This window comes from Canis aureus, chromosome 27 (genome assembly GCF_053574225.1).
Source record: "Canis aureus isolate CA01 chromosome 27, VMU_Caureus_v.1.0, whole genome shotgun sequence".
NCBI lineage: Eukaryota > Metazoa > Chordata > Mammalia > Carnivora > Canidae > Canis > Canis aureus.
Genome location: NC_135637.1, coordinates 17,401,256 through 17,417,043, shown reverse-complemented (window position 1 = coordinate 17,417,043; position 15,788 = coordinate 17,401,256). Strand labels below are relative to the sequence as shown.

Below are 15,788 nucleotides of genomic sequence, written 5' to 3'. Positions count from 1 at the left end.
TCCTGGTTGGGGCAGAGCAGGTGGCTCCTACATCCCGACCATGCCCAACACACAGGCCTGGCCCACCTGCTCCCCATCCTGGGTACTCTCGGTTGGTTTGTGGTCAGCACTGGGCTGACCAGCACTTGTGCAAACTTCCCGTGGAGTGGGCCCAGGACCCCCACACCCTCTGCCTGAGAGCCTAAGATCTGGCCCCCAGGAAGCTTAAGTTGGAAGGAGCTGGCAAAGGTCTTCAGAAGGTCTAAAGAATGCCAGACTGACTGTGAGCTTGGATATGATTGTCCAGTTGGCAAAATGGAAGCAAAGGAGCTTGGGTTTGGTCCTTGCCAGGAAGCTCAGAAAATGCTCACCAAGTAGGAAGTAGAGCTCCAGGCCTGATCTTATTGTGGGGGAGGGGAAGCAGAAAGGGAGCTAGGGTGACATTGACGTTCCTAACCAGGAGGGAACCTTGCTGTTCATTGTTAGAGTCAGACCCGGAGGCCTCCCAGGAAGGGGGGTCTGCAAGGATGTCCATGGACCATGCTTCTGACAATGCAGATTCCACTGTCCCCACTTAGACCCACTACTTCGGACTCTCCAGGGGGCAAGTTCAGGGGAATTTTAACAGCCCCCTCAGTTGATTCCAGTAGCCCCTGGAGCATGAGAACCGCCATCATGGGATCATGATACTGGGGATACTGGTCCACCTGGAATGCAAGCCCACTGCAGGGTGGCTTCCTAGGGGGCTGAAGACACCTGAGAGAAGGTGGAAGCCACATGGCAAAGGCAACTTTTTCAATCCTATCTGGGAACAAGGGTGAACTAGTAAATAAATCCTCGTGGATGTAGAGATGGGCATAGAGCAAGGATGGGAAGCATGAGATTGGGGTCCTTAGCCACACCTAAGCCAGTGCTTCCCAATAAGGAGGAGTACATTTTGTTTCCTCCCGAAAGGGACATGGGGTAATGTCTGGAGACACTTTGGATTGTCACAACTGGCAGAGACTGTGGAGGGGAGAGGAGTATTCCTGGCATCTGATGGGTAGAAACCAGGGAGACTGTGAAACACCCTGCAGTGTACAGGATACCCCCACAACAAAGAATTATCCAGCTCCCAAAATATCAGTTGTTCCAGGTTCAGAAATTGTGATCTAAACTGAAACCACTCCAGGCAGCCAGGCAGGACCAACATTCATGAGGACTAGCAAAGGAGAGTCACCATCCAAGCTTCTAAGTAGTCAAGACAGGCCCCATCCACCTCCATCTATGGGTTCCCAGTATATTTATTTAAATGAAGAAATGATACATCAGAGCAACCAAAAACCTCATCCAATGGATAAATACATTCAACATCTCTACTGCATTTAGAGGGAAAGATCAATATCTAGATTTGAGGTTCTTCACCAGTATGAGATTGAACTACATAGATGACTCTCCCACCACCCCTTAAGCCCTGTTCTCAGTGATTCGCAGCTAGAGGAACAGCAAAAAAGGGGACATCTGACTTTCAGGCTTTCTCCACTGCTCATTAGTGGTGTGACCTTTGACAAGTTACCTAATCTTTCTGAGCTTCAATGACCTTAGTTGTCAGTGAAGATACACATGTTCGATCAGTTCTGACTATGTGTTAAGCATTCTACATGCATGGCTTCGTTTAACCCCCAGGAGTGGAGAGGTGTGAAGCGGGTGTTGAAGGTTGACTAGGAGTTGGTTCCCAGCAGAGGGAAGATGAAAGGGCATCCCAGGGAGGTCAAGTGTAAAGGTAGGAGTGGACAACACTCCCTCGGGAGGAGGGGAGAGTGGAGATCAGGACTGAGAATGATGGAAAGTGGGAGTCTAAAAGGGGAACAGAGGATTCTTGAAGTCCTGTGGTATGTGAATAAGACATGACAGTTTAGAAAGGGTCTGAGTATCCCTGCCTGTGCCCTCAAACCCACCCCCAGGAAACATGCTTTTTCTCAGCTTAGAGCTATATATGCCTTCATTTCCCAGTCTTCAGAGACATTAAGGCTTTGAGGGGCAGTTGTCCAATGCTACAACCATCAGCCACATTTAGCTACTTAATTAAAATTAGATAAAATTTCAGATTCAGTTTCTCATTGCCCATAGGAACATTGCAAGTACTCAATTGCCACATGTAACCAGTGGCCATAAAACTGGACAACACAGATGTAGGATGTTCCCATCATCGCAGAAAGTTCTACTAGACCCTGCTGGCATAGAGGAAACTTGGATGTTTTATACAGAACCAGTATTTTCCTTTTTCTGTTTCTGTCTAATCAGCCCATAACTACATTAGTAGGTGCTACACAGCTAATGGCTATAAGCTTTACCTTGTTTAACCACTGCTGCAACGCCACGAACTAGGTATTATTAACCCTGCTTTAGAGATGAATAAATGGAGGTTAAGAAGCATAAGTATCCAAAATATCCAAAGTTGCACAGCTTATAACCAGCAGAGCCAAGAGCTGAACCCAGGGCCACCCAGCCCATAGCCCACCCAAGCCATAGCTCTTAACCAGCAAGCTACTCTGCCCGTACAAACCCATCAAGCAGCTAGACCCCGGGGGGAACAGATTCGTGGCAATGAACCAGAGGTTCCCCTCAGACCTGGTAATCACTTTCAGGCTGGGAGCTGGGAATCTACTGAAATCTACTTCTGATTTTGCTCCTGGTTGAATGGAAGCAGAATAGCTCAACCCAGATGGTCCCTGGTTCCATATTAAAAATATTCTTGCCCTGCTCATCACACAGGACTCTTAAATAAGTTTGTGTTGACAAAATACTTCAAATGCATTATTTAAACAAAGGTGTTAAAGGCTTTTTTTAAAAAGGAGGGAGTGCAGGAGGGAATAAAAGCAGCTCTCCCTGAAGATTCACAACAGACAAGCCATGTGAGCCACTTCAGAGTTGCCTAGGTAATTGTCCCCTAGAATTTTTGCAGACTGGCCTCATTCAGCAAAGAAATGTTGGATTACTTACTCTTTAGCCTCTGGCTCAGAGTAACTACGTTTTCCTGTCTGCTTTAAAAAGGAAGGATCTGGGCCGAGCATCAATGAGACCTAGTTTCAAATCCCAGCCCTTCTGTGTGCTCACTGTGGGACCTTTGGAAACTTACATAACCTCTCCAGGCTCAGTTTTTGCATCTGTAAAATAGGGCTTTTAATGTCTGTTGCGAGTAAATGAAGTAACTTCCGTTCTAGCACCTGGCATGTTATAGACACTCGAACACTATTAACCTCTTGTCTCTGCTGAATCCCCATTTATAGTCATGTGATATCATAGGATCAGGAGTTTCAGAGTTGAGAGGGAGCTGAGTGACAGTGAGAGCTGCCATCTCAACAGACAATTCCTCTGTTTATCATCATGTAGGTAAACCATTGGCTTGTGAAATGTCTGTAATCAAGGACCACTCCCCGTGTGTTTTAGTGACATTTTAAAGAGGGTAAAACAGAATGTTCCCTCCAACGATTGCAGTCCTCTCTAAGCAGAAGAGGTGGCTCTGACGCAGGCCACCAGGACTTTGTAAAACACAGTGAGGAGGGAGGTCTGGCTGGCCCTGAGTGAGCAGCCAGAGGGACCACTCAGGGCCGTGCACTAGAGCTTGAGCCCTGACTTCCAATTGATCCCAAATGACTGTCAGTGCCAGACTAGGGGTTAAGGGAAACTATAAAACCAGGATTTTAAATCCCTAAAGCTGGAAATGTAGAACAGAGGACTAGGTAAGGGTTCTCCTTGACACCTGGGACCAAAACCAGGAGGGGCCCCAGAGCAAGCCACAGTGCCTAAAATTGGGGAACAGACAGATGCTATAGTCAAACTAAAAGTGGATGGGAGGGTTAAAAAGAGGCCAGTTGTCAGGAAGCAAGAGAGCAGAGCTGAGAGGGAGCAAGGACAGAAGGGAGATGGGGCTGGTCAGGAGGTCTGGATTTTGATGCAACATCAGTCTCATTGCAGCCATGATTTCTCTCCATGTTAGAGGATGACCAAGCTGTGGAACCTACCTGAGATTGTCTCCTCCTGAATCTGAGTTCAAGAGCAGAGAGCCAGGAAAGCTTTGCAGTTAAGAAGTCAGGATTTAGTCATAAACAAGTCTGGTTTTGAATCCCAACCCCACCATCTGTAACTGTGTGACTTTGTGATTTAACCTCTCTGAGCCTCATTCTCCTCATCTGATGAGGATTATGAGGATTATGATTATAGCAACGCAGATGCTAATGATGGTGATGATGAAAGGAGGATGGTGATGCTGGTAGTGATGGTGATGACGATGAATAGTATGATGTAATGAAAGTGATGATGGTAATGATGAGAGTGATTATGGCAATGGTGATGGTGATAATGGTGGTTATGCTGATGAGACACTGGATGGTGATGATCATGGAATGATGGTGGTGGTGGTGGTGATGGTGGTAGCAGTGGAAGTTTGGGTAGTGATGCTGATGGTGGTGATGGCGATGATGGCAATGATGGTGGTGATAGTGGCAGTGGTGATGGTGATGTGATGGTGATGCTGGCAACAGTATTGATACTAATCTTGGTGATGGTGATGATAGTGATGCTAGTGATTGTGATGATGGTGGTGGTGGTGATGGTGGCAGTGATGGTGATGATGATAATGATACTGATGAATGATGATAATGAGAGCCCCCACTTCAGAATGGCTGTGAAGAGTGGGCTGAAAAACTGTGGCCTTGAACATCTTAGTTTCTGTCTTGCTTACACCATCTATAAAATGTGGTTAATTTTCATTCATTGTCACAAGGATCAAATTAGAACACTTGAAAAGTGCTTGACACGTTATAAGTGCTTAATAAACACTAGCTATTGTTTTTAATAGTATTATTATTTTTGTTGCTCTGTTCCTCTCATTTTCAGAATCTTTTCTGTTTCTCTTGGGCTAGTATCATCAGTCTCCTTATCAGCGCTTATTCAGAAGTAGGATGACTTATCACCCTAGCCCCCAAGACTTGTTTTCTTCCCTGTCCATCCTGCTTCCTACATCTTAAGTTGTCCAGGGGATCTGCCAGGAGATGAGCCTTCTGTGTTCCTAGATCTTTGAGATGGGGAAGTGAGAAGGGAGGATCAAAGCCACATCATGGCTATCCTGAAGTGATGTCCACACTAGTTAGTGCTTGCCAACCATCAGTGCTGACGTCAATGAGCTCACCTTTGTGCTTGACCACAGGGCTGCCTTCCTCTGTGTTGCTGGCAATTCTGTCGAGCAGCAGGCTGGGCACCCACAGTTTGCTGGCTCCACATGTGGGTGAACCGTGGAGGTTCTATACAGACTCAGGACTTATAGACCAGGGCCATTAGCCTGCCACTCCTGATGTCATGCCTTTCTCACATCCCCTGCCTTGCCTTTCAGAGGTATGGACAGCAAGTCACACAAACCACTGCCCCTTGGCGTGGAGAATGACCGAGTCTTCAGTGACCTGTGGGGGAAGGGCCATGTGCCTGTCGTCCTCAACAACCCGTATTCAGAGAAGGAGCAGGTAAGTGGGTGGTGCCAGCTTGGCTCCCACATTCCACAGCTTGCTGAACCTTCTCCAGTGTGACGATGAGGGGAGGGAGGCCAAACAAATGTCAAACCATGTTGGGATGGAAATGAGCTACCATGGCTAGAGGGGTCAGGGATGCGGAGGCCAGGAGCATGTATCCTGGGATATAGGTTTGGCTCTGTTTTGCTTTGTTTGTGATCTTGCCATTTTTCAAATTTCAATTTTGTTTCCACCAGGAAAGGCACTCCCATGCCATTCACATTCCAAATTTAGAAGGTAAAGATACATGGTAAAAAGTGTTCCTCCCTCCCCTAATCCCAGCCACACCGTTGCCTTCCCTAGAGGCAAGCAACAGTTATCATTTCTATGGTCCTTTCAGCAAAACTTTATGTGTAGACTGACAAATACGCACACATTATTTTCACACAAATGAGAGCACATTATGCATTTGCCTCTTACTTTTTCGCTTATCAACATATGTTGGTGATTAGTCCCAATCGGTAGGTGAAGAGAGTCCTAGTTCTTTTTTCATGGATGTATAATATTCCATTCCATACCCCTGCTATACTTCTTGAGTCAGTCCTCCATGTGGACACCTAGGACATCGCCAGTATTTTGCTAGGATGTTGCTATAATGAGTGACATTGCATAAATGCCTCACATGGCTCACGGGCAGGCTTTTCAATAGCATAAATTCCTAGAAGTACAATTGCTGGATCGAAGATCATAGATATTTGTGATTGGGGCAGAAATTGAGAAATTGCTCACTGTAAAGTTTGCTCCAGTCCTGCCAGCTAAACAGGAGAGTAGTGGTATCCCCACAGCCTCGTCATCCTAATGGATTATCAGACTTTTTGGTCTCTGCCAATTTGCTGAGATGTGTTTTGACAGCTGTGTCAATATTGTTCCTGAGCATGGAGAGATTTGGCTAGAGACTTACAGTGCCTTTTTCTCACCTGCTTGGGCAGCTAATGGACCAGGCCACTGCAACCCTATTAAAATGTGTGAATTTCCCGCCCATCCTCTGTACTGCAGTGAAGTAGGAGGTCAGAACAGGGAGATGGCCTAAGTCACTCAGCAGGTCACCTTCTTCTCTCCACCTGCCCCAAGCCCTGTATGGCACAGGGCAGGTTGCCAGATTCTGTCTTCTGATGCATCCGTGTGGACAGCACCTTTTGCTACCAGCTCACTTGAGCAATGACATAGCCTCATGGGGGGAATGGGACATTCCAGAGCCTCAGGGGGGATTGCTTTCCTTAGCAGCTGATAGCTGGCCAAGAAGATAAGGATGTCCAGGATTCTGCACTAGGTCATCCCCATGCTCCCACTGCTAGTTTCTCTCCCTCTTCCAGTGACATCTAGGAATGCTGAGAGAAGCACCAATATAGACTTCTGTTATGCCATCCTCAAAAATCAGGGTCACTCTGTTAGCATGAGGGGACCAGTTTCCATTCATGATTAAATAAACAAATAAACTTAACACATTTTTCTTTCCTAACCGGAAATAAAGGGATATTACCATAATTCAAGTTCTCCCAAGACAAAAGAAAAAAAGAACAGAAAGAGACAGCCTCAGGCTAGATCCAGGCTCTGGACATGACTTGTTAGATCAGCACGTTCTTGCCCTAAGGGTCAATTTATATTTGTACTTTGAGTTTACTGCCAGTGTTTTGAAATTTTATATAAATATCATATTCACAATTTTTCTCTAAAAATGCAGACACTCTGACCACCTCGAGCCTATATTTTTTTTTAAGATTTTATTTATTTATTCATGAGAGACACGTGAAAGAGAGGTAGAGACAAAGGCAGAGGGAGAAGCAGGCTCCCTGTAGGGAGCCCAATGTGGAACTCAATCTCAGGACCCTGGGATCATGACCTGAGCTGAAGGCAGATGCTCAACCACTGAGCCACCCAGGTGCCCCTCGAGCCTATATTCTTATGGGACAATAATCTGTATGGACTGAGTAGCAGCTGCCCGTCTAGATAGACAGAACATGGGCTTTCCAATTTGCCACAAGCCTCACCACTCCCTATCATCTGTCCCCTTAAGGCCCTATTTTCACTTTTTATAACATTAATACTGTTGATTTTCTTAGGATGCAAGGGGAATATTTTTATATCCATGACTTTGTTATCAATGGCAGATAGAGACAGACCAAGAGGTTTGTATGTTTCAGGAAACATGAGAGAGATTTCATGTTTTATAAAAATGAAGAATATTCTTGTGTGTTTAATATGCAACCGAGTGTTCTGTCTTGAAATCAGCCAGCCTGCTTTGCTAATTTACCTTACCTACCTACCAGTCCTCTCCAGGTATCAGAGTTTGTAACTGCTGGTATACAGTAACCCCTGAGTCTCTGACTCACAGAGACAAAGCTGAGGATGCCTTGACCCCATTAGAAAGACCCTTAAAGTCACAGCTGAATTCTAAGCAGTGGCAGGATAATGGCCATTTCCTTTAATGCTGTCACTTCGGTTAGACAGTGACAGCTTGGAAACCATAACCTTGGACTTCAAGCCCTCAATGTTGAGAACAGGGCAGGAGTGATTAATAGGACCACTGACCCTCTTCTCAGAGCTCCGAGATGAAATGATCAGTGTCTGAGGTCAGGCAGGCTGCTATAATTCCAGAATTCTAGAAACTGAGTGGCTTACAAACAATAGACGTTTATGTCTCACAATTCTGGAGGCTGGGAAGTCCAAAATCAGGGCACTAGCAATTCAGTATCTGATGAGAAACTTCCTGGTCCATGGCAGGTATCTTCTCGCCATGGCCTCACATGGCAAAAGGGACATTTCTCTGGGGTCTATTTTACAAAGTGATCTAGTCCCTCCCCCAGAGCCCCACCTCCTAATACCTTCACCTGGGGGATCAGGCTTCAACATATGAATTTGGGGGGTGACTCAGATATTTAGTCTGCAGCCATCAGGGAGTGGTGCTGAGAATCTCCCCCTCAAAAATGGCAGTTCCCTTTGCTTAGAGAAGGAGAGAGGGTGCTGGGCAAAGGAGGAAAGACCACATCTTCCTGGGGTTAAGACAGCCAGATAGTTTTAAAATTGGGAGCTCCTGGACGCACGCCATACAGACAGCCCATGCTTGGGATGTATATTCACTCCTTTATCCTCAGCAAATCCTCACTGTCATCTATGACCCCAGAACCCCTGGCCAGCATGATCACCCTGGATCACTTGTCTGAGATAGTTTTCCAAATGCATCTCAAAAATACAGCTGCAAGAGGGTAGAGTTCCCAGTGCCCAGTTATATTTGAGTCCCAGCCCCTGAGCTACAGAAACAGCCCTGTTACCTCCTGCTAGACATCTCCAAAGCCACAGCGCCGAGAAATGTTTCCCAGGCTGAGCAAATTAATAGAAAACATAATGTTCTTCTTTCCATCCTGAAAGACCAGCATATATGCTTAGCCTCTTCTCTACCTGCTCAAAGCCACTTTACCTGGAGCTCCGGGGATCGGCTTCCTTCCTCTCAGTTGTAACCCACATTTGCTGCTTTTTTTGGCATCTGTGGGGGGTTGGCATTGTTAATAACACAAAGAGAGACCCAGCCACTACCTGCTTTCCTGAGTCGGGAAGAGACAGGCGGAGGTGGAAGCACAGCTGATCTGCCTTTTTTGCCCAGGACCAGGCAAAAGGCAACAGAGTCTAAGTGAAGCAGGGTGGAGACAAGCTAGACAAGAGAAAGAACTTCCTGATTCAGAAGCCTATCAGCTCCCTGACAGAATCATGAGATCTGCCCCATGCTTCTTGATTCCCTCCTCTAACCAAATTCAAGGAATATCAGCCATAGAAGCACCTTCTCTTAAATCAGCCACAGGAGACTGAGATGTTAATTTCTATCTAGTGGTGATTTCTCTTGCTGAAGGTCTGGTTCAGCAGTAGGTACAGCCTGTGAGACTCAAGTCCCTGGTCACTAGAACACAGTGTGTGGATGACTATAGTGCTCATCTTTAGCATCCCCTTGCAAACAGTATCTGGCCTGGGCTGGTATATAGAATAAATCATTTCACCCATCACCTGCCATGTGCATAGCTCTGGGGTGGAAGCAAAGGGGAGTAAACCTCGCCCTCCCTGCCCTTAAGACCTTCACAGATGCCTGTGGGGGGACAGACACAGGTACAGTGCAATTCATCCTAAAATACAAAGGGACACAAAACACTGTGAGACCACGAATACCTCAGCAGGTATCAGAAAAGGTTTAGCTGAAGAAGTAACATTTGAGCTGAGTTTTGAAGATCATGTAGGAATTTGCCTAATAGAAACTAGGAAAAGGTATTATAGTAAAAGGAACACCTGTGGCTGATACATGATATGCTCCATTTTTCTTTCTTGCTAAAGATCATTCTTGGACCTCTGGTGCTGATACCACCTGGGATGCATACTGAATTTTGGCAGCATTCTAAAGGCCCTTTACCTGATAATCCTCTTAAGTTAAAATGCTCTCCCACGTAAATGACTTGAAAAACTACTGTTGGTCTGTTCTCCCTATAAAACCTCAGGATTTGAGTCAAGCTCTTCTCTGTCCCCCCCCCTTTTTTTTTTTAAGATTTATTTATTTAGGGGCACCTGGGTGGCTCAGGCAGTTAAGCATCTGCCTTCAGCTCAGGTCATTATGTCATGATCCTGGGGTCCTGGGATGGAGCCCAGCAGGGAGCCTGCTTCTCTTTCTCTTTCTGCCCTCCTCCTGCTCATGTGCACGCTCTCTCTCTCTCAAATAAATAAATAACATCTTTTTAAAAATTTATTTATTTGAGGAGGGGAGATGCCAATGGAGAGGGAAGGAGAATCCTTTTTTTTTTTATTTTTTTATTGGAGTTCAATTTGCCAACATATAGCATAATACCCAGTGCTCATCCCGCCATGTGCCCCCCTCAGTGCCCATCACCCAGTCACCCCAATCCCCTGCCCACCTCCCTTTCCACTACCCCTTGTTTGTTTCCCAGAGTTAGGTGTCTCTCATGTTTTGTTACCATCACTGATATTTTCACTCATTTTCTCTCCTTTCCCTTTATTCTTTTCCACTAATTCTTATATTCCCCAAATGAATGAGACCATATAATGTTTGTCCTTCTCTGATTGACTTACTTCACTCAGCATAATACCCTCCAGGTCCATCCATGTCGAAGCAAATGGTGGGTATTTGTCGTTTCTAATGGCTGAGTAGTATTCCATTGCAGCCATAGACCGCAGCTTCTTTAGGGAAGGAGAATCTTAAGCAGACTGCACACCCAGCGCAGGGCCCGATGTGGGGCTCAATCTCACAACCCTAAGATCATGACCTGAGTTGAAATCGAGTCGGCTGCCTAACCAACTGAGCCACCCAGGTGCCCCTCTGCTTCCCTTCTCATTAAGCAACTATTTCCTTACCTGCCCGATTTGCTTTCCTAAGGGGGAAGGGGTGAATTGTCTCTTGCTTCGGGGCAGCATGTCTATTGTCAGATATTAATTAAGCATCAATCCAGTCCTTAGTGGATGTGAGGGAGGGTCTTGGGCCAGGGGGAGATGGGTTTTCCAGTTGGGGCTCCCCCCCATCTTATTCAGCTGGCTGCCCCTCTCCAGCCTCTTGCTGACACTGGCAATCAGGTAATCGTATAGATGACTGTGACATCAAAATCCCCATCCCCACCGTCACCACCTCCTCCAGAGCCTGGCATTTCCTCACCCCTGGGGACATGGGGCTTGCTGGCTGCTTTCAAAATGTCAAAATCTGTTGAGAAGCTTTTCTGTACTACAAAATAAGTGGCAGCATCATCCCAGTCTCTGGAGAGCCCCAAATTATGAGGTGTGGGGGGGGCATATTTGTGGGTCCCTAGCATCCAGAGGATCAGAGGGGGTCAGGACCCCTCTCCACACAGGCACACGCCCCTGCTGGCCATCACTGCCTTTGTGGAAAGCCGAGAGCGGGCAACCAGCCCCAGCAGGGCTGCGTCTGAATGAAGGCAAGCCAGTGACACTCTGCCTCTGAGCGACACCCCAGCCTGCTGCTGGGAAACCTGCACGTTAATGATGTCAGGATAAAAATAACAGTAATGCAGATCCCGGTACCACCGTGAGGGTATGGCCGCTCTAACTGTGGGATCCCCTGCCCCCAGCTCTGGGGTCCGCTGGCGTTGGGCCTCATCCTGCTGATGACCTTGGTCAGACGGCAAGTTAGCACCTGCGCTGAGGCTCCATTTCCTAATGGGCTCGTCCAGCTGGGGGGAGGTGAGGTGGGAAATGACAGCATCTCTAAATATCAGCTGATATGTATGTCGAGCAGTGTCGGCCACTATGCCGAGCACTTCAGGTCCGTGGTCTCAGTGAAACCCCACCCCAACTCAATAAAGTACTATCGCCCTCATTTTACAGATGGCTAAACTGAGGCACAGAGGGTTAGCTTGAGGAGGCCTAGGAGGAATGGTAGAGATGGGACTGGAACCCAGGCCGCGAAGCCCCAGAGCCTGCCCTTAATTCTTAAAGGCCCAGCACAGAATAAGTTCTCTGAAAATGTGCATCTTTATTATTATTGTTGGTATGGTTGCTGTTGCTTCATTTGGCTGATTTTTATATTGCTCATTTATTTTTTTTAATTTATTTTTTATTGGTGTTCAATTTACTAACATACAGAATAACCCCCAGTGCCCGTCACCCATTCACTCCCACCCCCCGCCCTCCTCCCCTTCTACCACCCCTAGTTCGTTTCCCAGAGTTAGCAGTCTTTACGTTCTGTCTCCCTTTCTGATATTTCCCTCAGCTATTAGAAATGACAAATACCCACCATTTGCTTCAACGTGGATGGAACTGGAGGGTATTATGCTGAGTGAAGTAAGCCAGCCGGAGAAGGACAAACATTATATGTTCTCATTCATTTGGGGAATATAAATAATAGTGAAAGGGAATACAAGGGAGGGGGGAGGAATGTGTGGGAAATATATTGCTCATTTAGATACAGTTTTCCTGCTAACTGTTAAATTGCTAATGTGAGGCAGACAGGGCAGGAAGCACCATCCCGGTTCTACAGATGATACCCTTGGGGTCTGGAAAGGGAATGTGAGCAAGCAGCCACTGAGTCTCGGTGACAGAGCCACACCTCTCTCCCTCGGTGACTCCGTCATCATCCTCATCGATCATTCCGATTGAGGCAGCATGTGTCCATCTGCTGCGGGGGGCCAGGCTCTCGGAGTCCACTGGGGCAAGTAGCCAGGTCTGCAGTGGAAAGGCCCAGCCTGTGAAAGCCTGAACCCCATGCCCAGCTCTGTTGCCTGTAAGCTGTGAACTTGAAGATAGTCATTTCACTTCTTAGAGCCTCTGTTTTCTCCTCTGAAAAATGGGTTGCCAGGAGGATTCCGTGAGCCAGTAGATGTATAATGGCCTAGCTTTGCTCAGCCTCTGAATAGGCATTTACTAAACGTTGCTTACTACATTAGGGAATCAGATGCAATCACTGCACTTAAGAAATTCACTGTCTGAGCATCGTCTCTTCATCAAAGCGTTGTCTGACTTCTAGAAACTTCTACTTCTAGGATGAGCTACAGGCCATATCGCACACACACACACAGCAGTTATCACAGTGTGATATTTGGGGTTTCATAGCATCACATCCAGACATTCTCCGGAGACCTGCCCTGCTGGCTTTGGTAGATTCAGTGGCTCCGTTTAGGGTGTCTGTTGATTACTCCCTTCCCTAAGCCTCTCTGAGCGCTTAAGGAAACTCCTGTCTTTTGAGATTAATCTCTTTCTGTGGGAGGGTCCCCCAAATCACTAGCCATAAACTCCTACTAAACTCATTACTGCCCCCCAGCTCAGTGGGACCAGCTTTCCCTCAGCTTGATCCAGCCCATGACCGGAATAAGACATACAGGTTGGAGTTTCCCAAAAGCACCTTCCATAGCTCGCTCTTTACAGGTCACCCAGTGTTCCAGGGATGCCCTCAAACAGGGGATAAAAAAAACCTCAACAAAGATACTTTCTGGGAATTTATGTGGAATGGATTCTCCCTCGGCCCCCAGTGGCAGCAGAATCCAAACCTCGCTGATGTTTTGCTTCCTCCCACCCATGCCGTCACCGGCTGGTTACCTCTAGGGTCTTTGTAGGCCACTTTGCCATGAGACCAGCCATCCCTGTCCTGCTTCTTCAGGTGGTCAGAGCCAGGGCAGAGCCAGGAAGCAGGGCCTGAATTAATGGGGGTTTGGGTTCAGCCCTGCAGGAATTTCCACATATTTTGTTAACTGTTTGTTAGCTGGTTGTTTTAATAATGAGTATATTCAGAGCAAGCCGTCCCAACTGTTTCCATTGAGACAATGATGTCTGGCTCAGGAAGCAGTGATACCGCTCTGCATGCTTAGTCATTGCAAACCCTATTCAAGTTCAAACTATATTCAAGTTTTTTTCCCAGATAAGCCAAGTCAAAGTGCTTTTTCCTCCCCTCTGCAGATTGATACCCCTCCAAACAGAGATTCTGAGAGGTCAATAGGGCTTTCAGTTTCTGAGGGTCACAATACCTTAAAGGTAAAAACTCCAAATCACAATTGCAAGGCTTGTTCATTTTAAATAGTTACCTTTAGCAAGTCAATGCTTTGAATAAACACACACACACACACATACACACACACACACACACAGAGTCCAAATGTAATAGAAAGGGGTTAGGGCACAAGATAATTATTACAGCATTTCTTTTAAAATTAATTCATGAGGCACATATTCATTGTGGTCTGGTAATGGGATGAAGTTTAAAGTTGTCTAATAACATCTGGCTACCTTGCAACATCAGTGCCACTAAACGTCTACTCAGCAATGTACCTTAAGGACCCCTTATCTTCACAGGCCCTTGTCTGTGGCTGCAAACTGTGATGGTCTGACTCTGGAGCATCTCCTTCTTTAATTATCCTCCACAGAAAATGGCCTGTTGAATCAGGATGGGGAAGGTGGGGGTAGAATCAATGATTTCAACCTTCCATGGAGTTATTATAAAGAATGAATCACTTTATAAATAATGCTTTGCATACACTACAAGGAAATTATACTCAAAGGTACTAAACACAGTTGGTTAAGTTTTATAAGTAGCAATTTTTTCACACAGCATACCTGCTGATTTGCGGGTCTGTGGTCCTGGACCCTGATCTGCCACAGCTCATAACCCAGTTACACCTGCTGCCCTGAGGAGGTGGTAGCCACAGGTTAGAGCAATGCTGCTTGGGGCTGCAGCAGAGGGCACGGTGTGTGGACCTGGCCTCTAGGGTGGCTGGCGTGGTGCCCAGCTCAGCCCCAGGATGCTGTCCTCATTTTAGGACAAGCCAAGCAGGGCAGGTTGCTGCAGGCCTAGGAGGGAAAAGCTGTCTCTGGGGCCAATAGTTAAAGAGTAAGAAACTACTTGCTTCCTACAGGTTCCGGCTTTAGCTCCTGGATTATTTCTTAGGGTTCTTGTAACAAAGCATCACAAACTGGGTGGTTTAAACAACAGAAACAGGGCACCTGGGTGGCTCAGTGGTTAAGCATCTGCCTTTGGCACAGGCTGTGATCCCAGGGTCCTGGGATCAAGTCCCACATTGGGCTCCCTGCATGGACCCTGCTTCGCCCTCTGCCTGTCTCTGCCTCTCTCTCTCTGTGTGTCTCTCATGAATAAATAAGTAAAACCTTTAAAAAATAAAAACAAAACAACAGAAACATTCTGGAGCCTGGAGAGCTCCTAAAATCAAGATGTTGGCAGGTTGGTTCCTTCTTAAGGCCGTGAGGGAGAATCCCCACAGGGCTCTCTCTGTGGCTTGTGGATGGCAGTGTGTATGGGTCTTGAAATTTCCCTTTTATAAGAGCACCAGTCATATTGGATTAGGGCCCACCCAAATGACCTCACTTTAACTTCATTACCTCATTAAAGACCCCAGGTAAGACCATATTCTGAGGTGCTGGGAGCTAGGACACCAGCATATGAATTTGAGAGGGACATAGCTCAGCCCTTAACAGTTCCTAGAATGTGGTGTCTCCCAGGGAGCTCCCTCGCTGCTGTCAAGCTTCTGGCCCTATTCCATGACGAGGCTCTTGGCTGGGAGGCCCCACAGTTGGGGAACAGCAAGGTACTTGGCTGCCGTGTCCAGATCTTCCAAATTCTGATGTCTTGTGTCTATGTTCCTGCCTTAAAAAGCCCCCCTCCACCACCTTCCTGTCACTGCTGCTCCTTACTCCCCAACGTCCTCCCACTCACGAGGAGGCCTCCGAGTCACTGTTGATTTTGTCCCTTGCCCCCTCCCACCCTCTCACACCTCCGAGCTGTCTGTTCTGCTTCTGGCACCCCACTCTCTGGCTCCTCCCACC

The 15,788-nt window shown here is 46.9% G+C and overlaps 1 protein-coding gene across 2 annotated transcripts in view; it reads left to right on the top strand.

Moving 5' to 3' along the window:
* Positions 1 to 15,788, top strand: part of NOS1 (nitric oxide synthase 1) — a 113,267-nt gene that overhangs the window by 32,294 nt on the left and 65,185 nt on the right. For both annotated transcript variants that reach the window (XM_077875808.1, XM_077875806.1), the window contains exon 3: positions 5,351 to 5,477. In XM_077875808.1, the coding sequence (XP_077731934.1) occupies positions 5,351 to 5,477 (127 nt within the window). The remainder of the gene's footprint in view (positions 1 to 5,350; positions 5,478 to 15,788) is intronic.